This window comes from Tenebrio molitor, chromosome 5 (assembly GCF_963966145.1).
Source record: "Tenebrio molitor chromosome 5, icTenMoli1.1, whole genome shotgun sequence".
In the NCBI taxonomy this organism is placed as follows: Eukaryota; Metazoa; Arthropoda; class Insecta; order Coleoptera; family Tenebrionidae; genus Tenebrio; species Tenebrio molitor.
Genome location: NC_091050.1, coordinates 4,716,853 through 4,743,259, shown reverse-complemented (window position 1 = coordinate 4,743,259; position 26,407 = coordinate 4,716,853). Strand labels below are relative to the sequence as shown.

The 26,407-nt window shown below is 31.3% G+C and overlaps 5 protein-coding genes across 7 annotated transcripts in view; 2 read left to right on the top strand and 3 right to left on the bottom strand.

The window, feature by feature from the left end:
• Window positions 1-234: 234 nt before the first annotated feature.
• Top1 (topoisomerase 1) lies at window positions 235-7,050 on the bottom strand. 3 transcript variants are annotated; one of them, XM_069049830.1, is made up of 6 exons: window positions 6,802-7,050; window positions 5,886-6,489; window positions 3,119-3,387; window positions 2,934-2,963; window positions 2,461-2,753; window positions 235-2,043 (listed from the first exon to the last, which is right to left on the bottom strand). In XM_069049830.1, exons 1-6 carry the CDS (start codon window positions 6,841-6,843, stop codon window positions 366-368), a joined length of 2,916 nt encoding a protein of 971 aa, XP_068905931.1. In that variant the 5' UTR covers window positions 6,844-7,050; the 3' UTR covers window positions 235-365. The 3 variants fall into 3 exon arrangements, with proteins under 3 accessions (XP_068905931.1, XP_068905932.1, XP_068905933.1); XM_069049831.1 differs by lacking the exon at window positions 2,934-2,963 and having other exon boundaries at window positions 6,802-7,034; XM_069049832.1 differs by lacking the exons at window positions 2,461-2,753; window positions 2,934-2,963; window positions 3,119-3,387; window positions 5,886-6,489; window positions 6,802-7,050 and adding an exon at window positions 2,105-2,337.
• Window positions 7,051-9,209: 2,159 nt separating this feature from the next.
• Window positions 9,210-11,449, bottom strand: Rnmt (RNA guanine-7 methyltransferase). Its single transcript, XM_069049845.1, has 2 exons — window positions 9,963-11,449; window positions 9,210-9,906 (listed from the first exon to the last, which is right to left on the bottom strand). The coding sequence occupies exons 1-2, from the start codon at window positions 11,257-11,259 to the stop codon at window positions 9,830-9,832; spliced, it is 1,374 nt and encodes a 457-aa protein (XP_068905946.1). The 5' UTR covers window positions 11,260-11,449; the 3' UTR covers window positions 9,210-9,829.
• Window positions 11,450-11,502: 53 nt separating this feature from the next.
• Window positions 11,503-12,413, top strand: BCAS2 (BCAS2 pre-mRNA processing factor). Its single transcript, XM_069049852.1, has 2 exons — window positions 11,503-11,715; window positions 11,771-12,413. The coding sequence occupies exons 1-2, from the start codon at window positions 11,641-11,643 to the stop codon at window positions 12,338-12,340; spliced, it is 645 nt and encodes a 214-aa protein (XP_068905953.1). The 5' UTR covers window positions 11,503-11,640; the 3' UTR covers window positions 12,341-12,413.
• Window positions 12,414-14,610, bottom strand: OstDelta (oligosaccharide transferase delta subunit). The gene is made up of 3 exons (XM_069049838.1): window positions 14,476-14,610; window positions 14,089-14,414; window positions 12,414-14,027 (listed from the first exon to the last, which is right to left on the bottom strand). Exons 1-3 carry the CDS (start codon window positions 14,495-14,497, stop codon window positions 12,552-12,554), a joined length of 1,824 nt encoding a protein of 607 aa, XP_068905939.1. The 5' UTR covers window positions 14,498-14,610; the 3' UTR covers window positions 12,414-12,551.
• Window positions 14,611-17,334: 2,724 nt separating this feature from the next.
• The window catches only part of LOC138132334 (uncharacterized), a 49,790-nt gene continuing 40,717 nt past the window's right edge, over window positions 17,335-26,407 (top strand). Inside the window, exon 1 of the mRNA XM_069049825.1 lies at window positions 17,335-17,954. The gene's annotated coding sequence lies outside the window, so the exon portion shown is untranslated. The remainder of the gene's footprint in view (window positions 17,955-26,407) is intronic.

The window sequence follows — 26,407 nt, the reverse complement described above, 5'->3', positions numbered from 1 at the left end:
CTGTAATATACAGACTCCTACAATTTCTGTTACTGTAACAGTAATATAACTAAAATCAAATTGGTCAAAATATAAATATATTTGCAATACTAACTAAAACCCTTCAGGACACGATCATTCAGGATAAATTTAAATAATTAGAAACATACATCTCTTGAAATCATCACATGATTAAAACTGGGCAAGTTTTAAAAATGCATTTTCTCTCAGGGATTTGAATTTATTTATAATAAATTAAAAAGTTTAAAATTCCACTATAATAATTACAACTTAAAATAATTACACACGGAATAGCACAAAAGTGCGTTGAATTAATTCCAACTGTCAAATTGTAAAAGGTTCATGAAAAACTTCACTAAATCAAATTAAAAATAATAATCTGGACCTGCCATATCAATAGCCCAACGAAATTTATCCCTTTGAGTCTTGTTATAAATTTTTTCTATAGGGACACCAAACTTTTTACACCAAGCCACACTAATACGAGGATCTAAATAATTTAGCTTGGAAGTACCCAAAGCAATTGTTTTATTTTCATCTCTGTCTGTTTCTTGAATCTCCAATTTTATTAGCTGATCTTTTAAACGTTGCAACATTTTCTTTTTCTTATCGTAGACTGTTTTTTCTTTAACGCTACCGTGTTTCGCGTCTTTACCGGCATCTTTAACTTGTCTTTCAGCATCTTTAATAGCCTCTTTCTTGGCATCGATCTTTTCCTTTAATTTTTCCATCGATTTTTCGTGGCCTTTTGGAACCGAACGTTGATGGTTGCAAAGGATAGCAACGGCACGATTAGCTCGATTGTAAGATAGAATTTTCTCGGCTACAGTATCATCTGGATTCGTCAGTTTATCCAACTGTTGCTGCAAAGTCCAAGATGCATTGTAAGTACGAAACACTTTGGCTGTGAGACCTTCCATGAGTTCATTTAAATGTTTATTCATGATAGCAGTATTTAATCGATCAAAGAGATCGTCTCCAGGTGATTTATGTTCCATGAAGAGTTGTAGATTTTTGAATACACGTTTTTCCACTGGTACCTCGTTGTAATAGCGTATCGAATCTTTACCGAGGAAATCGAAGACTACAACGTACTCTTTACCATCTTTTTTTTCATGTAATGAGATATGTTCAACACGTAATGAGCAACAACCTACAGTGTCCGCTTGATCCTCATCCTTTTCATTGCCTGCCCTAAGCGCAAGTTTATCAATAAAATACAAGGCCACTGCACGTTGTCTAATTCGCATTTCTTTGGATTTCCAATCTTCCCAGTACTCTGTTCTAATTTTATCAATGCATTTGTGTAATCGTCGAGCTGTTTCATATTTTTGCCAGTCTTTCTCACCTTTCAGTTTTGAGCTGGGATTTAACATAATATACTTAACTTGATTCTGCACATTCTCTGTCCAAGATGCTAACCACGTAACGTTGTCATCATGTCTGACTTCCTTCCAACAGTGGCCTGGTGGAGGTTGAGGTATCTTGGAATCGTGACTGCAATTTATAATAATATCTTCAGCTTCTACTCGTCTCTTTAACATCCCCATCTTTGGATGTTCTCCACGTCCTCTGAATAGGCCTGGCGGTTCAATTTTAAAGTTACCAATTTTTTCCTTGTGACCATCAATAATACAAAAGCCATATTCTTTAATTAGAGCTTCATTTTTTTCTTTAAGCGCTTGCTTTTCTTCTTTTGTGCGGTTTCGATTTTTTTCCGCAATGTCCATAAAATAAGCATGCATCTGCTTAAAATTGCACTTTCTTAAATCTTTTATTTTTGCTTTTTCACTGTCTATCATTACTTTCCTCCAGTCTTTAAAAAAATTGTTGTTAAACGTTTCCTTAGTAGTGTAATCATGATCCAGCATTTTAGCATAAAAACTTGCTACTTCCTCAGCTTCTTGTGACAATTTCATTTCTTTTCCATCATAGAAGAATTTTATACTATCTGGTAATGGTTCATAGGGTGGAGCAAATACAGGTCCTTTATGTTCCAAAAATTTCCATTTTTTCCCATCATCTTTCTTTTCCTCTTCCCACCTTTAAATTAAAAAATAATTACCAGCTGTAACTTAAAATAATTACTAAGTCTAAATAATACCTCTTCCTTTCATGTTTTATTTTAAAAAAAAGTTCATGTTTAATTTTGTCACATTTACTAGAACTGATATCCCCAACTAATAAAATATTTTTACCATTGTCAACAGCAGCATGTGCATATCTAAACTCGATTCTATTGTCCAAGAAATATGGCGTAATTATTACTTTACAATGCTCTAAACAACGACTTTCTGCGACAGCCTTTAGTATTTTCATAATATTTCTGTTATACATCACAAAAAGCAAAATAAGAAAATATTAACTTAAGATTATCTAGGACGCCATATTGGATGCCGAAAAATTAAAACATTTGCGCCCTCTATGAGCCATAGTTTTGGCGGGATATTTAAAACTCACCATTTCCACACTTCTTGCTGTTCCTCCTCCTTTTTCTTTCGTCCGCCTTTCTTTGGACTCTCCATTACCGAATTTTCAGATTTTATAGAATCTTTCTCTTTTTTAATTTTTTTCTCTTTCTTCACCGGTCTGTCCCAATCTTCTTCATCCTCAGCTGCTCGCTTTTTCTTTTTCTTCTCAGATTTCTCCTTCTTTTCCTTCTTTGGCTTTTTCCTCGCCATAAGAGGCATGTCGTCTTCATCTTCATCTGATTCTATTTTTCTTTTAACCGACGGAGTATCCATTCTCGCAGACTGTCAAAAGATTTTTTTCAGTCTCATCAGAGAAGAATCAACATGTCATGCAAATAATAAGTGCAATAGTGCAACAAAATTTAAAAAAAAAAAAAAAAAAAAACAATAAATTAAAAATCGACAATTATGTTAATATTACAAAAATCACTAAACAACATTAATATTAAGACTGAAACCTACCAATCTGTGTCTGTGAGCGAAAGGTTTTCGCTGAAAACACAATTTATAATTAATTAACAAGATAATAAAAAAATATATATTTTTTTTTATTATCTTAAATCTATTTTTTCAAAACATTCAATAATTCCTTCCAACTTTTATACCATCATTTTTAAAACATACATACAACAGTTTTAAATACATACCAAGGGTATATCCTCGTCGCTATCATCTTCTTCTTTTACATACGTAGTGCTATCTTCAAATCTAGACTCATCTGTTTTAAATTGAGACAAATTATAATCACAGCTACTAGCAGCTGAAACGTTCTTCTCCTCGACTTCATCTTGAGATTCTGGTTCTTCTTTAATTACAAGCTTGTTTTCATCTTCGTCTACTGAATCTTCTCTTGCAGAATCTTCCCGTCCCGCGTCGTTCTCGTGTTTGGAGTGACTTTTAGATTTTCTTTCTTCATCTGATAACAATATAGAAACGTACATTTAATGCACTTTTTTTTAAACGGTAACATGTTAAGTTAGGAATTATCAATTATCATTTACTATACAAAGTCTACCTCCATTTATTAATTTTGAATTATTATAATTACCATTAATTATATAAAAATGACAACACTCTTCATAATTCGATTTTGCATTTCTTAAAATAATACGGAATCTTATTTAATATAATGAACTTAAAACTATCATCACAAAATTCACGACACTAATTACATTTTTAGTATTTTTTTTGATATTGAAAACGCATTTATTGACTGAGCCACTCAGCTTCTATACTCCTCCAAAAAATTATGAAAATATAGACAAATAATTTAAAATCCATATACCCGCTGTTAAGTCCACATAATAAATTTAACCACCAATAGGAAAATAAACATTTTTTATTTATCATTTTTTCCGCAAATTCTTCCAAACAGAGTTAAAATTAAATATATGTAATTTGAATCCTAAAATTCATACTCGCTCATGTTACACATCCATTGATAACAAAGCATGAAAAAAGAATTACATACTTGATTAAAATACTCGAATGAAAAACAGTAGAAACTGTTGGTATTAGATAAGCGATCGTTCTTTCTTCAAAAAACTGTGAAGTTTTTACTGCACAAAAACATTATTTGACTCACTATTTCGTTTCAACTGATGATTATCCCATGAGCGAAGTGTTAAATTAGGGGTTAAAAAAATGTAAAAAAAAATCAATTAAAAAAAGATCATGATTGTATAAAAATTTTTATATTTGAAAGAGTTCTATTGGGTGTTAAATTTATCACGTGGACTTCCATAACACCCTGTATACTACTGTCACATCTTAGTAAGTGGTTGACCTGTGGAGTTACTTTGATTTCTAAAAAATTAAAATTAAACGCCTACCCACCACACTGGTACTGATTTTGAAAAAATAAAAATTACGCAATGAGAGTCAGTCTGGCATCTGAGTGCTTGAATTTTCGCTTTGTTTCTAATTAAAGCAAGTGCTTTCTTTTTTTTTAGAAACTTGTGTACGATGTAACTGTATTCTGAGCAGATTTTTCTTTTTTAGGCAGCTGATAAAAGTTACAAACAGTATTTAAACATTATGTAATTAATAACGATCGTATTTGCTTGGCGTATGAAATTTCTAATTGGGGTTACGGTATCACTGTCAAAATCTAACAATAAGATTTTATTATGAGAATGGTAACAATCTTCAATAAACTGAACTGATAATGTTCATAAAAATATATATGGTCAACAGGATTGAATTTGGGGTTAGAAAAACGACTTCAAACAATCCATGAAAAGTATCAAAAACTTTAATGTTTGCTCTATGAACGCAGAATTAACGGCGTAATTATGAATTATAATTTTTTTAACGGTTCACCTTTTCTACTTGAAAAGTGTACATTTTAACATACCGTATTTAAAATATTATATCATGTTGATGTAAGTATGAAGTGTTCATATACTGTGTGACTGTAAAACAAGGACTAAAATTCCTCAAATTTATGGCAAAAATCGGCGGACAGGTCAATTTGTATTTCTAAATGATCATCTTTTAGCATAAATTAAACTTTTCTATTTCATCTAGTGGTGGAGAAACTCAAAAATTTTAAATGGCAACATGGGTCAAATGTTATATTTTTTGAAAGGTTTTTTATCCTCTATCCAATAGTGAAGGCATTTTTTAAATCGGTCGATTAAAACAAAAACGAATTCATGATTGAAGGGCGACAATTATTCGTAACAATTTTCACGATAACCGCTTGTGGAGGTTGGAGGAGCTTATTTTAGAATTTAATTCGATGATATAAAATCGACGACTTGAATTTAAGTCATTTTATTCCTTACTTATTTACTTACTCGCACTTATATACAACATAAACAAGTTATGTAGTGTTGTCAATATTATAAAATGGTAGCATTATTGTATTTAAACTGTCCTATTGTACAGTAAAATAAAAAAAATGATTATTTTAGCTACTCCATGTAAAGTATAGATATGTATTAAGTTCACTTCCATTTAAATTTAAAGTGGTAAACTTTACACATCAAATTTCACAATAATTGTTATAAAACAAATTCTGCGGCCTTCATTTTTCAACTACAATAATTGGTTTCAACTATTTTTAAAAATCAGAAAAAGTTTTAATATATCATAAATAGTGTTTTATTAAGTTGTTTGCTATAATTCGGAGCTTAAAGCAAAAATTACACCTACAAAAATTTATAAATAGCCAAAAAAACTGTATATGTACTGATTTTACCATATATGAATTTTAGTTGTTATTCAAAGTATGTATATTAGAATTTAGAAATATTGTTATGAACTATAATATAATACAAACCATTATTTAGTGATCTTGGCCATTTTTTGCAGATGTACTTTTAGCTTTACGCCCTCTGGTGAAGTAGATGGTTTGTAGCAATAGCTACAAATAAATATTTAGAGTAACAGTTAAACAAAAATTATTACCAAAGGATCTGTCTTCTTTTTCAAACTTCTTATCTTTATCCCGGTCCTTCTTGTCCTTCTCTTTTGAACTGGAATGATGTTTATCTTTATCTCTATGCTTGTCTTTTGAGCTACTGTGCCTATCCTTATCTCTGTCCTTCGAAGAACTGTGTTTTGACTTATCTTTTTCACGATCTCTTTCTTTATCCTTCTCTTTTTTATCTTTATCTTTCTCCTTTGAACTGCTGGACTTATGTTCTTTATCATGGGAACTCTTATGTTCTCTATCTTTATCCTTGGAGGAAGAACTCGACGATTTTTTCTCCTCTCGATGCTTGTCCTTATCGCGGTGTTTATCCTTGTCTCGGTCGCCGCGTTCTTTGTCGCGACTTGAAGATTTGTGTGAACTGTGCCGGTCTTTATCCTTAGAATTAGAACTATGCCGGTCTTTATCCTTACTTGAGCTCTTGTGTTCTTTACTTTTACTTTTATCTCTATCCCGATCGCGATCTTTGTCTTTATGTTTATCCTTGTGATCTGATTTGTGACTCTTCTGTTTGTCGGAATAACCGTTTATACCATTTATTTGAGTAGAATCGAAATTGTAATCTTTCGTCTTGTGGCTCTACATTAAAAAACACGTGAAAATTATAAATGGAAGCTGCACTATTCAAACACGAATTTACTATAATTATTGATAAAAAATCACTTCACGTAAACAAAAACTGAAATTATTGAATTTACACAGAAAACAGCAAACTTATGCTTTCAACATATTAAACGTGGGACTTAGTCTCTGACGCCATTTTGGGACTTAGAAAAATTTCGCTTGTATGCTCTCGGCACACGAGAAAAGAACGTTTTCAAAGCACAACAGGAAAAATCTGGATACGTAGAAATTTGTGCAATAAAATAATATGAAAATATCCATACTTACGGGATTCGAGTGATCCCCATTTGCACTATTTTCGACATCCATTGCCTCACAGATTGCACGAGCCAACACTTAGAATCCTCGAACGAAACGAACGAATGTACAAAACGCAACGCTTTTATGACAAAGTACTCGATTTCACGTAGTGCGCATGGTCGGCACGCAGAGGCAATAACCTGTAGCGCGCCACAATTTAAATAAGAAAACTTTCGTTCGTTCAACTCTGAACTTGAAATTTACACGAATGTCAAAATCAGCTGCTAATAATTTATGGTGAATTACTGTTGGGAGAAAGTTGGCACTTATAACTTGAGGATGATTCATACCACGATTACATTTTTCTTTCATAACATAATCTCAACGGATTTGTCATCTTTATTCTAATTTAGAAATTTAAATTTGCATATCAAAACATCAAAAATCAACGATTTCAAAAATTACAAGTCGATTCGTGAGACACTGGACATATTTCTACGTATTAACAAAAACTTATTATGTTAGATGAATTATAAATTTTCAATTTCATTTAAATTATTAGAACGTTAATTCGTTTCTAATGATTTCGAGAAAGGTTTTTCACTTGTTGCCTGGAAATTTGACGAAAAAAACGACAAAATTGTCTTAAGAAACAAATACGAGTGGTCTGAGGAGAAAATTTCCGGCAATTTCGTACCCACGAGTTTATATTCGGCATGACAATTCACCGAGCGAAGATTGAAAAATTCTATTAAAGAAATACTTGAATAGTAGATTGTAATTTAAAAAAAGTTGTTATAGCAATTCGTCAATAAATACTGAAAATTTCCGCGGCAATTTTTTTAAAACAAGCGTGATTGGTCCGTACTGACCAATTTCGTAAATCTGATTGGTCGAGAGAATGCGAGTTGAATTGACTGAAAAAAAAATTCGAATATAATTCGACGAGGTAATTTTGTGACCAAATTAAAAAATGATATGTAACTTATTGCTGTAAAAAGGGAGTGCACGTTTTTATCGATGTTAAACCGATAAAAGTGACAAAAACATCGCATTTCTTACTTACTTACTAGGAGTAGATCACGAAACTCAGATAATTTGCAAATCGTTAACGAAACGGAAAATACAAAATGCTTCATTTCATTCAACAATATCAGTTGTCATGGTTTTGAATTTGCAATGTCTTATCGAGCCTTGCCGGACTTCGCGAATTACCCCCTTATTTATTATAGAGAAATAAAATTATTACACTTCATTTAAGTATGTAAGTTGTCGATGTTATCGGAGTGTGCATTTTATATCAATCGAGCGATTAATTGCCCCATATTGTACCGCCACTGGGTGGGGTAGAAAAGTGTAATTTGTGCCAAAAGATGATCACGTAGAAATATAAATTCACCTGTCCGAGGATTTTGCCAAAACTAACGACATAAATTTAAGGAATTTCATTCCTTACTTTTTAGTCGCACTCTATACAGGGTGATTAATATAGTATCATATCATCTTATCTTCTAACGTTAAAATTGTTAAAGATAAAGCATCATTGAAATCAGAAAAAAAATCTCTACCAGAATAAAAATAAACATGTTTCCATTTAAAAAACAAAGTGCGGCTTATTTGACATAACAGTTATGTTGAAAAAAAAAATAAAAAATTAAGCCGTTTTTTAGTGTTTTTTAACCATTGCATTGCTTCTTTTGTTTATTAAAATCGGACAATAAATAATGGAGCTACGGCTTGCGGTGTTTTTTAGGAAACAGCCTGTATGTATTGACATTTTCGGAGTCAGGTTCTTTTTTTTTTTAGTAGTTGGTCGCAAAAAACGGGAAATAAATATTTTCCTAATGTAAATTTGGTTTTGTCGTAGATATCCAGCGATCAAATTAATTTGTAATCGAGTTATCCATGAATCAGAAATCGTATGTCGTTTCTTGAACAAAAAACAGGTTAGATCTGGGCATATCAATCGAAAAGACATACGGATTCAAATCCATGGATGACTCGATTACAAATTAATTTGATCGCTCTTTACCTATTATATGTCCCGATAAACTACGTATATAATTGTTAGAATATACAGGTGTTATGGAAGTCCACGTAATAAATTTAAATCGAACTCTTTAAAATAAATATTTTTTACATATTGATCTTTTTTTATCAAATATTTTTTTAGATTTTTCTAAGCCCTATTTGCCACTCCACTCATGGGATAATCATCAATTGAAACGAAAGAGTGAAAATGTTTTTGTGCGGTAAAAACTTCAGTTTTTTGAAGAAAGAACGATCGCTGTTCTAATACAGTTTTTACTGTTTTTCGTTCAAGTAATTCTTTTTTAGTGCTTCGTTATCAATGGATGTGTAAATACATGAGCGGGTTTAGGGTTCAAGTTATTAGTATTTATTCTTTTTTTTATAAAATTAGAGAAAATACTTACTTGTAATAATGCTTATATTTTATTGACTCCATTATTATTATTGCAATCAACAACAAGCTTATATCAAAACACAATTTTTTCAATCACAACTAATGTATTACAATTCTTTTCATAAAGAATAAAAATTCAAAATTTACAATATTATAAAATACAGTTCTTGTACTAAAAATGGTATGCATAATTTTTTTATGTACAGGGAATCTATAAAGGATTGTCGGGTCAAGCCAGCTTTGAAAAAAAAAAAAATTATTGTGCAGCCTTTTTGAAACAAATGCCCAATTTTAATTTATCATTATCTGTCACTTCTGACATTAATGGTGTTTTAGTCGCGCTTTTCAATCCAGTTTTCATTCCTTATATTTGTTTTATCACAGTTAATGAACACCAAAAATCAGCATTTTTCAATATAAATTGCAAATACGTCCAGTTTTGGAGTTAAACAAAATGTGTGAGGGTAGGATTTAGCCAACAACTTGACATGAAAATGTAACTTCAGAATTTATCAAATATGTATATTCTACATACATTTAAAGTGACATCCAAAATCTGACAAGTTTTTATAGCAAACTGGACCAGACAATAATTTATAGATACCCTGTACATAATATCTGCTTTACCACTTATATGTCATAAATAGGTGTACCATCTGTGTTCCATGTATTCTTCACTTTTTCAAAAACAAAAAGCATGTACAATGCTGAAAAATTATTAAAACATTATATTGCACTGTAACATATTAATAAAAAAACTTACAAGATGCTTCCCATTCTGATTTAGACAAAGTCCCAACTTTAACATTTCTGGCTTCAGTTTTTAAAAATTCATCAGCATGTGAATAATCATCAGGGTCATTTCCAAGCAGGGTAGTATTTTCATTAGGAGGATATGTCTCCAAACTTTTCATGTTACAAAGTAGTTGCTTCCCTTCATTTTTCATTTTTTCATAATAATCATAAAATTTTTCTTTCTTAATAAATTTCAAGCCATATTTTCTGGCTAATTTAATAAATGTAGGAAAGTGAACCAGAAATTCTGGGCAATTTACTACCCCATCCAAATGAAAATTATATTTAGCACCAAAAAGTGGAGGCTTATTTACATCACAGTCAAAATGTACTTGGTATACATCATTTCCAAAGGTACTTGAATTAGCTCGCCGAGCTCTTGCAATGAGATCATTTGCATCTGGTATAGTACCAATAAAAAATCCACCAGGCTGAAGACATTCTGATGCATTACGTATCATACATTCAGCTTGGGGTAAGCTTTCAAATCCATAATGAAAAGCAAACTGGCAACTAACAATGTCCAATTTCATTGATGGATCTCTATATTTTTCACGCAATCTCACTCTTGAACAATCACCAGCAATATACTCAATTGTGTATATGTTTCCTCCATTTCTATCTCGACTGTTTCGATCTTTCATGTCATTATAGCGAGATTTACATTGGTCCAAAGAAACAGAAGCTATATCGCTACAAATTAAATGCGTTATATTTCCCTTTCTCCATTTTAGCAAATCTCCTCCTTTGCCACAACCTATGTCCAATACACGTACTGGAGCATTATGCTTTTTTCCTTCTTTGATCTTTGTCAAATATTCATTGATTAGCATACTCTTGATCCAATTGTGAAAATTTCTCATATACACAATCCTTGATTTTGATCTTTCATCCAAACCTTTTTCTTCTAATAGATTATAATGAGTTGCTACCACTTTGGCATATCCCTCACTAGACTTATTAACTACTTTCTTATCATTGGTTTTGGCACATTTAACCAGTACTTCCTCATCATGATCATGTTCTCGTTTTTTTTTTCTTGTAAAACAATTGCTACTCGAATTTGATTCTTCATGTTGTTGACGCTCTGCTGAAATCTCAGCCTCAACTTCTTCTCTGTATGTTGTATTTTCTACTTGAAGCTCATTGCTTCTTGCATCGGCATCTTGAGCTGCTAACACTAAAGTTTTCTCCAAATCATCTGCATTTTCTTCTTCGTTATAATCTTCAACTTCTTGTGAAATTAGCGGTCCACTTGACGACATTTCTCAACTTTATCACGCAAAATTTAAGTTTAAGAAGTGTTCAGTAATAATTTATAAACTGCAGGCACAACCTGTGTAAAAATATATTCGAATATAAGAAATTTATTAAAATAAATTCTTTTCGTTTAGATTTTCGACAAGCGTTAGGGATGAACGACCGCACACCGTCCCAACAAAAATATAAACTAAATAACTAAAATGCTAAAATGTAATGTGACTAAAAATAAAAATGCCACACTGCAACTATAATGAAATGAGTGTAATGTTGGCAACCCTTGAAAAATGTTACTATTGTCTGCGAAATCTAACCTAAAAAATATTTTCTAGAACAGATAATTAAACGCAAACTTTATATTTCTACAAGATTTTGTTGAAAACGTTATGGCAGGTGAAGTTGTTGTTGATGCTTTGCCATACATCGATCAAGGCTATGACGAACCAGGAGTAAGGGAAGCGGTATGGGTACATAATAAATCACGTTTCAGAGAAATATCGTGAACACATTTTGTAGGCTTTTGCAATGGTAGAAGAAGAATGTCGTCGTTACAGACCAACAAAAAATTATCTGGAACATTTACCACCTCTTAATGTTTCTTCTTTTGAAACTCCAATGATACATAATGAATTTGAACGTTTGCAGAACCGCTTACCTATGGATACACTTTCTATGAAAAGATATGAGTTACCTCCACCACCTAGTGGGAAATTAAATGAAGTTAGTGCATGGTTAGAATGTGTAGATAATTCACAAGCTCAACTGGAACATCAAGCTGTAAGAATCTTAAATTTGCAATTGATGTTAGAATATTGTTGTCCAGCTTGGCAAAGATACTTACAAACTTTAACAGACTTAGAAAAAATAGCATCAAAAAAATTAGCAGATTTAAGGCAAGCATTGCAAGAAGTTAATTGGCAAAGAAAATCATTACAAACAAAAGGTGGTGATCAACTAAAAAATTTGGAAGCTAAATGGGTAGCATTAGTTTCACACAATTATGAAATTGAACAAGCATGTTGCATGGCTGAAGAATATTTAACACAATTAAAGCAGAATCCACTTCTTCAGCAAAGTCAGCAGTAAAAATAATTTTAATTTACAATTGTTATGTAATGTATATTATGACCATCTGTAATTTAATAAATAAGTTATAGAATTTTATTGTATTATTTATTACAAAAGTCTTTTACAAACTTGCCATTTACACAAAAAGATGAAAAAGGAAAAATTTAAACAACACAAACAACAAAGTTACTGAAAAAAAAATGTCAGAATTCCACAATTTGTGGTTTCATCATGGTTTCTTCTGTTTTGCAATATGACTCAATAAGTGTTGACCTGCAAGAAAAGTGAAGGTTCCAATTGGCAATAGCCAAGCACATGTAGTAAACATATCTAATTTCCACCAAAACAAGAAAAACAAATAAAGAATCGCTCCAAAACCTAAATGGAATGGTAAGGCAAGGGTTGTGAAGTTTCCAAAATTAATTCCAATTTTTAACCATAATAACAAAAGAAGTAACAGAGGTGACACAGTTAAACCTGTAAACAGTAATGATACTGCTTCAGCAGGACGTTTTTCAGCAGGTCTAAAAAGATGTTTAATTTCTGGTTTAAGTCCCCTGCCCAGTTTCTTAGGTGGTTCTGGTACATTTAAATTGACTTCTACTGTACCAAGTTCCCAACGGAGTGGGTTACTCATTACAGAGTCTCCCAAAATTAATTCCATCTCAAAAGTGCCTGAGTGAGCCAATTCAGAGGCCAAATTAACATCCAACTTGTAAAGTTTGCTACTATCAGGTTCAGCAACAAAAATGATCTCTTTTGTACCAGAATACAATCTCAAAAATACCTGATGTATAACTCTTGATATTGAAAGCTTAAGTGTCAAATGTTGACTAGAGTCAGCATGTAATGGAGTAGGTAACTTTGAAGGATGTACAAGTTTTGTAAGTCTAGGAGCAGCACTGCCATCTGCATCACTCAATCCAATTTGAAGCCACTCAAGTGATACTGGTCCTAATACTCTTACTGTAAGAGTTGTTGAATGAGTACCTGCAGTTAATGCAATACGATATTGTCCTGGTTCCAGCCTTAAAGGCAGAACAAATTCTACTGGAGAACTTCCAGGACTTAAGGGTTGTTTTGATAAGACTACAACATCATCAGTAATTCTAGTTGCTGATTGTGCAACAACTGGAGCTGGTGGTGATTTCAAGGGTTTACCAAGAATATCAGAAATGTGCAATTTTAATTCAGGTTTATCTACTGTCACCTGAGCAGGACCTCCAATTGAAATACTAACAGGTGATACATCACTTGAAGCTAAACTAACAGCTGCTTCTATTAAAGCTAATGCTCCTTTAGGGGTTTGTACTGTTCTTCTAGTTAATAAATATGCTGCTAATTTTTCTGCCTGCTCAGGAGTTAAAGGTTTAGCTCCAGGTACACGAAGCAGACCTGTGATCAATAATGATGTAGTTGTTAATCCTCCTTCCCATTGTAATAGTTTTCCATCTACTTCATCTGCTTGCATCACAACTTCTTCAACACGGTCCAAAATAAAATTACCAGCAGTACCTAGAAGTGCTGCTGCATGCAGTGCATGACCTAAACTTTGTAAGCCATCATCTTCTTTAAGTTTTGCTTGGATAAATTTGGCAATCTTTGGACCATTTGGAATAGGAAGTCCCAAAAGTTTCAAAGTTTCAGAAGCATAACGTATTTCAGGTATTGTTGATTTATCATTTTCTAATACAGCACGTAAGTTCTAAATTAAAACATAATAAACAGTAGCTATTCAAATTCAGTTAAACATTATTACCACTTACATTAATTGTTACATCACTATGAAGCTTTCCAGAACAACCTAACAAGCTCCAAGCACTTAATGCTAGAAAATTTTCTTCTGGATTACTGCTTACTTTGTAATTAGTTTGAAGATGTGCACAATTGTCTTTAACTAAGACAGGAGCTACTGGTTCATTCAGTATTTTAAAACCTTTTGCTCCATAATATGGCGTGGTAAAATCACCTTCTTCATTAATAAAAGACTTGACCAGAACGGTAAATAGTTTCTTTTTTACAAATGGGCAGATGTAACCTCCTACACTGGCATGTGTATCAGTGGAAGCATATAATGTGATAAGTGTAAGAACTAAAAATATGATTGAAGGTTAATTTTAATTTGATAAAAGAATCGGTAACAATATACTAACGGAATAAAAACCTGAAATTCATTTTTTCTATAAATTTACTTAGCGCACCGGCACTTTACACGTACATCGTCCACTTGACAGAACAATTCAACAATTTGACAGTTGACAGTGTTGACACGTAATTATTGCATGGCTGTCCAATAGTGGGTAAATTATAAGAGCGCGAAATTCTCTTTTTTTAAATTTAAATTTTATATTGTATAACATTAACAAAAAATTAAAAAAATCATTGAGCCCCCAATGATATTATATTTGCAAATTTTTACATTACAATACTTGCAGAGCGAACAATCCCTAATTATGCACTATTTTAGGAAGGAGGTTTTTTAGTTTAAAAAAAAATGCATTTTGGCAAGGCGGTCTCTATTTTGGACGTTTTTATTTTTATTTTTTGTGGAAATTTCAGGATGAACTCGAAATTTCACTGCCACCCTGTTCTCACATTGAAAAATCAATATCTTTTATGAACGGTTCAGTTCAAAGATGATACGTGGGATAAATCAAAATTCAATAGTCTATCCAAATCTACAAAAAAAAAAAAAATTGGGATTGCAATTTAAAAAAAATGGCGATGACGTCCTTGCACGGAATTGGAAATGGTAGTTGACTTGTCCGAGTTCATTTCAAAAAGCTCAACTTTAAAGAAAACAGTTCCACTATTCCAAACTTTTGGCACGTACTATGGCGGACAATAAATTTAGGCCGGCCTGTCATTGAGTTGACATCAAAATGTGAAGCTGGCATTATGTTCAACTAACTCCATTTTCGATTTTTATCATTCTTGTCATCGTGACAACGATAATCAAAATTAAAATTGGGAAAAGAAGCGTGCACCAGAGAGAAGTGCTACTACAAATCAGTTATGCTAGTGCGTCATGATCTGTAAGTTACGAAAAAGGCGAAGGAAACGCCAAACTGATTTGTAGTAGCACTTCTCTCTGGTGCACGCTTCTTTTCCCAATTTTAATTTTGATTATCGCTGTCACGATGACAAGAATGACAAAAATCGAAAATGGGGTTAGTTGAACATAATGCCAGCTTCACATTTTGATGTCAACTCAATGACAGGCCGGCCTAAATTTATTGTCCGCCATAGTACTGCCGTACGTTGCTATTTAAAATGTTAAAGTGAACCATCAATGAGTTCATGGAAGTATTTTTGGTTGCATATATCTGTTTCAATTTAAATTTGAAAATTTTTGCGGAAACTCGACAAAACAAGCAACAGCGCTGTATGTCGACTCTTCGTTATTGAAAACACCATTACGAAACTAAGATTCACGCTCATACTAACGAGATTTTAAAGCCTGACACGGTTAGTACTGATTAAAAAAAATGTTTTAATAATAAAATACAAATGCTATAGAAGAAATATTATACACAACGATAAAATGTAATTATCTTCTCGAGCGTAATATCATTAGCGTCTAGACTCTAGATAGACTAACGCTTCGACGCTAAAAAACGCTCTCAAAGATAAAACACAATTTTATCGTCTTGTATAATAAATAACTATTATGTGATTTTGTAAGCGTCTATAAATGTTGCTTTCATTCATAGGCTGTCTTGTTACCATCTTCATCTTTTTTGTCCACATTTCTTTATACTTATATTCGTGTTAATACTTTTTTGAAGACATATGCAGATATGTCCTTGAAAGAGAACAAATATCTTTTGAAAGTTGTTCGACGAGGAGGCAAAATATTTAGTTTCTATCAAGTTTTTATCTTTGAGTGGTGAAAGTGCGAGAAGAGGCTTCTAAATGAAATCTTATTTACTTGTAAGGAGGACGCAAGGACAAATAAAACCAACGCGAAAGAATGACTCGTGTCTTCACTTTAACAGTGTTATTCTCTTTTGTCTTTTATCCATGCTTTTAGCCTAATATTTGAATTTTTTTTATGACGTGGTACATGATCCTGTTTAATCTGTAGCTTGTAGGATCTCCAAGTAGTAAGATTGCTCTATCTAAAGGATTTTCATCAAATTCTCGCCTCATATTCCTTTCTACCTGTGACTATAAAACAAGTGAATAAGTAGTTTGTTTTGCACAGTAAATAGTGTGTTTTTCATAATTACAGGTCCTGAGTAAGAATTATAATGAAAAGTATTTTACTTTAGATGTTTTTGCAAATATAGAAAGAGTATTGTATATTCAAATTGACATTTCTGACATTTCTTCAGTACACTCAGAACAGTACAGTAGGATACCATGTTTTAATATGGTTATTATTAGAATTAAAATATGGCGCACATTTCCTAACAACTTATAGTGTTATTATAACAAGTATTGGGTGTAGTGTTATCACAATAAAGTTTTTAAAGGTTTTTGGATGTTAATAGGAATGAGAAACAAATTATTGAATTGGTTCAAGCTGTTGCCTAAGTTTGGCTAAGAACTTACAACTTATCGAAGTTAATCGTCCACGATCTGTAATAATAGTGCTTGAAATTGATTATTTCGTTAGTTCTGTTATTTCATTGTTAAAATAAAAAAATATGCAGAAGACGATTTAAAAAAGGGCTACTTCTTATTTTTGAATTTCAACTTTTAAAAATTTATGATGAAATTTGTACAAGGCAAGATATTAATTAAAATTTAGATAAGAAATTAGCTTGCCATTTTCTGTTAGTCATATTATTTTACGTTCGAACGAATAAATAAAAATTTTCACAGAATCTTAACGAATAAGTAGGTTGCATATTTTATTCACATATTTTCAGAAATTCTTAGCCATAACAGAGATCGTAATTAAATTTTATATAATATATACGGTGTATTAAATAGCCTCCAAACAATACTTAACTTGTGAAACATCAATCGGCAGTGTTTACCGTGTATGACATTGTTAACAACGTTATCGGGATATCCTTGGAGCGACAGGCGAGGTGATAGCACCAAGAACTGGCTCTTTAAACCAGAGGCAATTAACTCATCATACGTCTCGGCCACTTTCCGGTACTTCTTGTGCGTCCTACCACAAACCATTCCATCTACCACGTTGGGTGAACTAGTTACTTTGTTGAGAAGAGTGGGCAGTCACCTGAACACTGGCTTAAGTAAAGGTTGAGAAGTCTTCGGCGCCGAGAGATTCGAACGTGCATGTGTAGACCCATATGGACGTCATTTTGTAAACATTTCAATGGCTAAATGACCTACAACATGTGCGAATCCGTGTTTCAGAGTTTAAACATCTATTAACGTGATTTATTTATGAATGTTTTTGTGGATGCAAATACTATCTACGTGTAAACATACTAAACAATGCAAATAATAGTGATAAATCTTGATTGCGGTATCGCGTTATGTGGAAAGTGTGGGAAGGCATGTGTCGGGATTACAGCCTGTTGTGTAGTTTAATTTTAATCCAACTTGTGATGCAGCACTTTGATGAAGTTGATGTTCACTTTTGGAAGAGCTAATTAATTTCGTACATGGTGGCATGTCGACTACAACTTTTATGAAAACAATATGTAAGGTATGTTAATCCCTCGTCAGGAATAAACTACATACATATGATGACACATCATTGTAAATAAATACAATAATCTGAATCAAGAAAGTAATTTTAATTTTCATATCATTTCAATCACTATCCTTTTGATCAAGGTTTATTCTAGTCGAGTATTTTCCACGTTCTTCTGGGTTATATCTATAAACTGGAGCAAATTTTTCTTGATATTGCCTAAACCGTTGGTGCATTACGCTCAACTATTACAGTTTCATTTTAAACGTGTTACATTACCAGGGCCATCGAATTTGTAAAACACATTTCAGGCAAATTTTAATTTCCAACAAAAACTCGTTTGGTGATTGGTGTGCATTTATTTACGTGACATTTGCAGATTTAAATGCGGGATTTTAATTTCCTCCTTTAATGGTTATAAATGTTTGACAAAAATGTGAATGGTTTTTTGATTTGATCATTTTTAAAACCGTCATTCGTATCTTTAAATAAATACAAACTTACGAACAAGGAAAGGTCATAATTAAGTCTATTGCGAGTTATGGAGTAATACTAAAAACACCTTCACTAATTTATCAACAAATTTGCATTAATTGCAACGCATATTTCAAGCTGTGAGGACAGTTCTCATTGTCGTTGCCGTTAATTTATGTTTTTTTTTTGTTACATAAATTGCCATTTCCGGTTTATTCACAAATTTCATAACGCAAATGTTGAAACTGCAAAATACACTGTTAAAATGAATTAATAATAATTATTACCAGTTATGTAGGTGGGATCTAATGCTGTTTGTTAATAACCGATTTAATAAAAATGTTTATTAATACATAGGTAGTTGGACATGATGATTTCTAAAAATATTTTTATGAAAGGAAACTCGATCGTGTTTTATTTTTGTTTATTTCCACAAAAGAGCACCTCTTCAAAATAAACATGTTTTTTTTGTAAATAATTAAAACAATCTAGGCAAAGTACTTTAGGGAGTACACTCGTAAATGGTTACCCTTAGGAAGACAATTAATTTTATTAAATGAATTGCTTCGATATGTTAATTTTGAATTTCTCTAAAAAAAACATTTGTGGCCAAATTGTTAGTAGATTTAATAAGAGAGAAAACAAATTTTTGAACGTGCCAATTTTAGATTTAAATTCATGATCGAATATATTGCGTTATGCACTTTACTACATACCTTCCTAATTTATTCTAACAATGATGTTGCCTAACATTTTCAATCTTAACAAAAAACTGCAAAAAAGTATTTGTTTACCTGGGACACAAATTAATACAAATTGTTATGAATAATAAATAGAATTGAAAGAAAAAATTAATTTCAAAATTATTCCTTCAGTGTTGATATTGATGTATTTGTTATGGATCATTCGTAGTTGGGTTTTTATTTTTTTAAATTATTAGAATTCTTTAACTCAGAAAATAGGTGGTGAGGTCTTTTGTAACTGATTGAAATTTTTTCTCAAAATGGGAACACTGAGTCATTGTTAGTTCAACAATTTTCTTGAGGAATATTTGGATAAAGCTACTTCTCACACCATTCTCCAAATAATACTGTTTTCATATCTTCCCGACAGTTAGGTGTTACAATTTTTTAATTTATCTTAAATTTTTTGCCCTTTTTTCGTATTATTTTTTGAATAGGAATGAATCTCAGTTAATTGTTGATCGTATCGTTTTCAGAGGGGTTTTGGAAAAAAACACAGAAGCAGAGTCAGGCACCACATATATATAATATTCACACGTACGAGTATAACAAATGGATTCGATACTCATAAAACTTGAAAAATATTTATTTAAGTATTGTTTAACAACTTGTTGTTGTTAATGATTAGAATAGGTATTCGTACAGATTAAAAAATGACCGAAGTATACATATTATTTTTCCAGAAAAGTAAGGTCTGCTTAAAATTTATCTGCTTGTAGTTTAATTCAATACCGGAAATCTTTCACTTCAAAATGTAAATTATTTTATAATGCGCCAACATTTAACTATGCCAAGTGCAAGTTTAACATATGATAATTAGTAGTAGCTATATTTTATTTATAAAAAAAAGAATTTAAGAGTTTAATACTCACAAACACACAAAATTCTTATAATAAAGATTATTATCGATAAATTGATCAATTACATTATTTTGTTCTAGTTACCTATTAAATGTGCAATCAAATTATTCGTTTACATATATTTTTCTGGCCCGGTATTGATAAGAACACAGTTTTATATTTGTGTTAACCCATTTATTGGAATAGATGTGTATGTTTGATCAATATTTACTAGCCATTTACATCTGTCAATTCTGATGAAAATTGTGCTGGATTTATTTTTATGGTAACAAGTCCAAATATAAATGTAAACCCGAAACAAAATACCTGATGTTACATCCACAACTCTTCTTAATGTTTCTTAAAAGGGTAATATTAATTCCAAAATTAGTTTAATTTTTTCTACATATCTGTGTTTTACATCATTTTGCTTAATATAGGGCGCGAGTGTAAACTAAGAAATAAAATTTAAATTGAGACAGGAGTCAAATGTTATATTTTTAAAAGGTCTTTGTATCGTTTTTCCAAGTTATAGTGAAAGAATTTTTTAAATTCGACCATTAAAACGATTTTTTCCTTACTTTACATTCGTACTGTATAATGAATTATTTTTTGAAGTAATGCTTGAAGCTTGATGCTGCATATTTTAAATATTTCGAACTCTTAGTTCGTTCACTGCTTTTTGAAATAATTTATAATTATGGTGTTATGTAAATGACAATAATATTTTTATTACATTTATTTTTTAATTCTAACATTTGCATATGTATGGTAATTTTTGTTTCCTTATTCGTATTGATCTTCCTCGCTTTTTCCTAATTTGTATACATACAACGTTCATTATTGTGAAATAAACTGAGATTACATTAGTCAAGTGAAAAAAAAAAAATTAAAGAATAGTTTTAGTATTTTCCATTTAAAATTTTGAAGGACTTATTATAACATGTAGTAAATCATTTTTTTATTGCTTAAAAAAATTTAGTACATTGTATACTATTAAAAGATAGAACAAATTTGGACGTCATTTACATTACCACGCTAGTGCGGTAAGGTAAACGGCACGGTAAAGTGTTTGTACTTTTGTTGTAATTTCGCTGGTAATTGTCGCATTTGCCGCAGATTCGATATTCGAGTAAATACTTTCTTGGTCGGAATCCTGTGTATTTTTGCAGTGGTGACAAAAGAGCGACAACCTACTGCTGCTGTGTAATACCATTTTTTCTTCTTTACCAATTATTTCTTGGCTATAGATAAGACACCTTGTACGAAATTCGTATTGCAACTTTATATGTATTATGGTATTCGATGATTCTACGGCATCGTTGGACAATTTTCCCATCTCATATTGTAATATGAGACGTTACGATATTTATACCGTAAATAACGAATAAGTACTTGCATTTTGACATGAATTCACTAACATCGTAATATAAACAACATTGAACAAACATGTTTGCTGCAGGTCTTGCTACCGATTGTTGTAGTTTCTGAGATAGGTATGTGAGGTCGAAATAATTAAAAATACATGAGTAACAAAGCGTGATTATCTTCAAGATAGTAATTGTTTTTAAAAATGATTGTATCAAGGTTATTGAGAATTGTTGACTAAAATTTAAACGCGCGTTTAGAAATATTCATACCGATTACATTGGTTACATTGATTTACTAACTAGACAATGTACAAAAACTATGCCCTTAGTTAAACAGCATTATTTTTGTATAGACTGTTCATTATTATCACCGAAGCTGATTGAAAATTAATACTATCGAACTTTCGCAGTAATTTACATAATTAATGTAGTTGTTAAATATGTACTTATAATATGATACAATAGGTACTTAAATATTTAAATTATTATTCTAAATACTTTTTTACCATTTAATTTATAGCATTTATAAGCACTTTAGTGCTTTAGTGCATACTTTCAAATATACGAAATTGACTTTTGATGGTATAAATATGTTACCGCCCTGGTTATAAAACAGTTTTCGGTAAAAGCAGGTGTGAACACATGCTAAGAAAGGAAATTAGTTGACTCAATGCGTTTATAACGTAAAACAAATAAATCCTTTAAGAGAAGATGTTTAAATTTTACGATTGTTTAAAGTTTATTCAATAAGGGCGTGTTAAATGTAAGCTGATAAAATATATAGTTGTTCTTCTTTTTTACTTAACCTGGATTCCTGTTGTATATATTGGACTATATTTTCTCATTCAAAGTAATGCAAATTTTATTTTGTTGCTGGATATTTATCGGGATAACTAAATTAATTGTAAAAATAAAACAGGTGTATGGTGTATCGTGTTAACGGTATCTATAAAGTCTATTTCAAGCAATATTTGTGTGTTATAGCTCGGGGCTAAGTTAAGTCCCATTCACCTGTTTCGGTTATTTCAAATTTACATTTATTAAATTCAAATTAAATGTTACTGCTTTCATTTTACTTTTCACGTATTGGATCTCTTTACGAATATTTCGTCAACTAACAAACACAATTATATGTACAAATAATATAATAAAATATTAATTTATTAAAAAGTTGATGTAATTGGAGTAGGCCCAAGCTAAGGTATGACGGGAACCAGACTGAAAAGAGCATAAAAGTACGATTCATACATTAAACAAAATAAAAAGCGAAAATCGTAATTATGTAAGTACGAGTAGGTACATCATGGTGATTGGACCGTGACCGGTTGGATTTTAAGGGTTCGTCGAATTCATCCAAGCAAGACAAAAAAGCTATGTAATTTTTTTAATTAACAGATCTGTTAACAAAAAAAAATTGATTAAGAAAATAGAACACATTTTTTTTTTGTTAAAAAATTCATGATTAGTTAAAGGCACAATTTCAGTGTTTGACAATTGGTTACGCCGGGCCTGGATGTAATACACCAACTGTAAGATTTTTTATGTGAAAATCTTGCGCATTTCGAAACTTCAATAAATTAATAAAACGTGAAAATAAATCAAAGAGACGAAAGACCTTGTCATCATTTTGTAAGTAGGCCACATTTCAACGCAAGCCAAGAGGAAATAAATGTCCAATATTACATTTTTTATGAAGGCATCGTTATCAAGAAACGGAAGCTAAAATAAAAATTAAATTAAATTGAATAAACTACTTTTCAGAACAAATATCGGACTGAACTGCTTGTCCAAACTTATAGCCATAAATTTTCTAGCAAGAATATTGACAAACCAAACGGACCAATAAAAATCGCATTATCAATCGACTTATATTTTTAATTTGATTTACATGTATGTAAGTCCAAATCAAAAACAAATACTTTCAAAATGTAATCACAATAACAATTTGATTTTTCTTCGCTTGAATAAACTTTGAAGGTTTAAAAGCTTAGATCTTATTGGCAGAATAGTTATTGATGCAACATGTGTATAAAGCAGCAGAAGTGGGAACTTCACACGCACACCGTAGTGCAAAAAGTGCTTTATACGTAACTTAATTTCTTGCAACGTAATTGTCTCTGTAAAATAAAATTATTACGAAAAGATTATTAATAGAACTTCAAAATATGAATTAGGTATACTTCGTCCAGCGAGAGATTGGGAGATTTAAATTGTAGACTTGTAACCCAACACTACAAAATGCATTAGAATACATTACATAATTAGAGCATAATTTCAAGGCAAAAATGTTACTACTTGAAGGATATATTTCAAATTTTACCTGCGCTAAGTATTACTTTCTCTACATAGAATTTAGGGATTGTTATGTCAACCGTCAACCAATCTCTCGCTGGACAAACTATAGCATTAATGTTGCACTGGCATTTCGTAACTTAGGTAACCACATGTTGAAGTGTGCACATTAAGAATTCTTTTACAATTATGTACTTTAATAAAATTAGTGAATACTGTGGTGGAAATGATCATGAAGCACTGTCAAGTATTTTACCGGAGATTCATTTTGTATTGTATTTATTTCTGTAGAAAATTAAGCAAAATTTGATTAATCAAAGTGTACCTACTGAAGTGTAAAACAATGTTCCCCAAAATGTAAAATAAAGTAGGTACTCTATTTCATGTCGTGAAAAAATGCCCACTTTCGGCATATAATATTGATTAAATATCAATATCAATACGTTTATAATGGAGGTATAAAAAAATATTTTATAAACGATAACAGGTTACTAACAGCTCGAAACCTAGTTTGTTTACTAGATGTGACCACCGAACATTTCCACCCCTAGGGAATTTACTACGATATGAGTGAAGTTCAAATTTATGCATAAAATTGTGTTGAAGCAATGACGGCTAAATAGAATAAGTTTAATGGAACAAAACTCTACATATTTAGACGATGATTAAATACATTTTTAATACAAAATTCTGTGTTGTGCATGAATGAATAAAATGTAATTACTCCAAAATAATTAAATTCGAACGTTTTATGATTTCTGTCACCAAATAAAAAAAAATGATTCATTGTCAGAGTAACAGTAAGCTTTATCTCGTTGCGGTATCTAGACAAAAAATGATGTTCAATAGTTGGTTTCGTAAACTAGTGCATTGAGAGAGGTTGAAAAAGTATCTTATACAATTTTAACAGCGATTCTTGTGGAAGTTATCTTTCGAAGCGATAGGAGGAAATACAAATGTAGAAAAATGTTCACTCGGTACAGAACGGCGTAGGATTTGTTTATATCATCACCCCTGCGGAGAATAAAACTTTATGTTCAAAGCTGGATCGACAATGATACAGGGTTATTTTATTGTCTGATGGTTCTTATGTTCATCCGGTTGATTCAGGTCGATGCTCTTGCAATTGTCATAAAGACATGTACACAAAGCTGGTAACACTTAATGTACCAAATGTCTTTTATACCTGCATGCTTGGTTAACTAAAAGAGCACACATAATAGTTGTAGTACCATATTTGTGGGACAACATTTATGGAACTGGTTGGGTAGCGATTGTGACAGTGTGTGATGACAAGCTTAATAATCACAATGTTTAGTTTACCTAAATATAGTGCATATTTTTAGAGGTAAAATAGGAGTAGTACCTAATTTATTGTAGATTTTAAAATGTGTATTTGTCGGTGTTTAATTTTTAAAGAAAGCCTTAAAACCAAATCGAGAGATCTTCGGCTTAAATCATTGATATCGCTGACATGGTGACAACATGGGCACCTAAAGCACGTCCAGAAAACGTGAGGAGCTTTGCGATGAGACAATAGAAAGCTTCTCTTTTTAGAAATTCATGTTTTTATGTTCTCTAGGAACGATTATGATTACGGCGTTTCACGCGACTGGTAGCAAAACGCTTTTCACTGATTACTTTTGCCTGATATACTTCCTGCAACGTTCGCATTTTCACTGAATCGCAATATCTATTTGTATACCTTCGTAATTATGGTAAATTTATTTTAAATAAAAAGTAAATCAAGTGGAACGAAATGTTGTATTGCTCCTAATAAGTAACGTTCGGTAAAACTTGAATAAATTATTGTGTTTTAATATCCAAAGCGGATGCTGATTTCAAGAAACGAAAGTAAAATTTTCAGGAGTTAAATGAACCGTTTAATTGTCAGTGCAGTTACGTGTCGTGTGATCTTAAATGACGTTTTATTTACCAAATAGATGTTTCCATCTGATTAAATCACAATAGAATAGTTATCTTCAAACTTATTGGACTATTTCCGGTAATTATTCGCTCGACTTGGCTTAAATACCATTATTCTTTTTATTTTAGCGTCTTCGTAGTGAAACAGAATGCTTCATTCTAATTTTAGTTTTGTTTAAGATTGTACTGCAATAAGAGATCAAGTTAAATGGTGGATACTGACATAAATTTGTACTTTTAGCTTTTCCCCAAATAACATTAACTTAATTATTTAACAAAACATCTTTAACATTTTTGTTTCATTTTGAAAAGAATTTTTATTGTGTCATTTTGGCTACTCATTACACTAGTTACAAAAGTAGAAATTATATGTTTTCTTTTATTTTAGTATGAGCTGTAATGAATATAACATACATAATTAAATCATACGATATTTCGTTAGCGGACAATTTTGTATTTTTCTAGGGTCTATTATTATCCATCACCTATTACGATCTATTAGATTAGATCGTTATAAGACTTGAAGGGAAGAGCACGTCATACTTCGTACGATATGTACAGCTTTTAAATGTGTTTGTGTTACAAATGCGTCCAAATGTATAGTCTAAAAGGTTTGCATAATGTGTGTAGATATCTTGAATTTTACGTTGATGAAACATAAATAAAATTTAATATACCCGGAACCATTGAGGCTAAATAAGTTTAATGTAAACATAACCTTTCTATTTTTTAAATCATAAGGAACAGAAATATCTTTCATGATTTTACGATAAACTGAATCTTTTGCTTTTCTATTTTTACAAATTTTTATTTAATTTCAC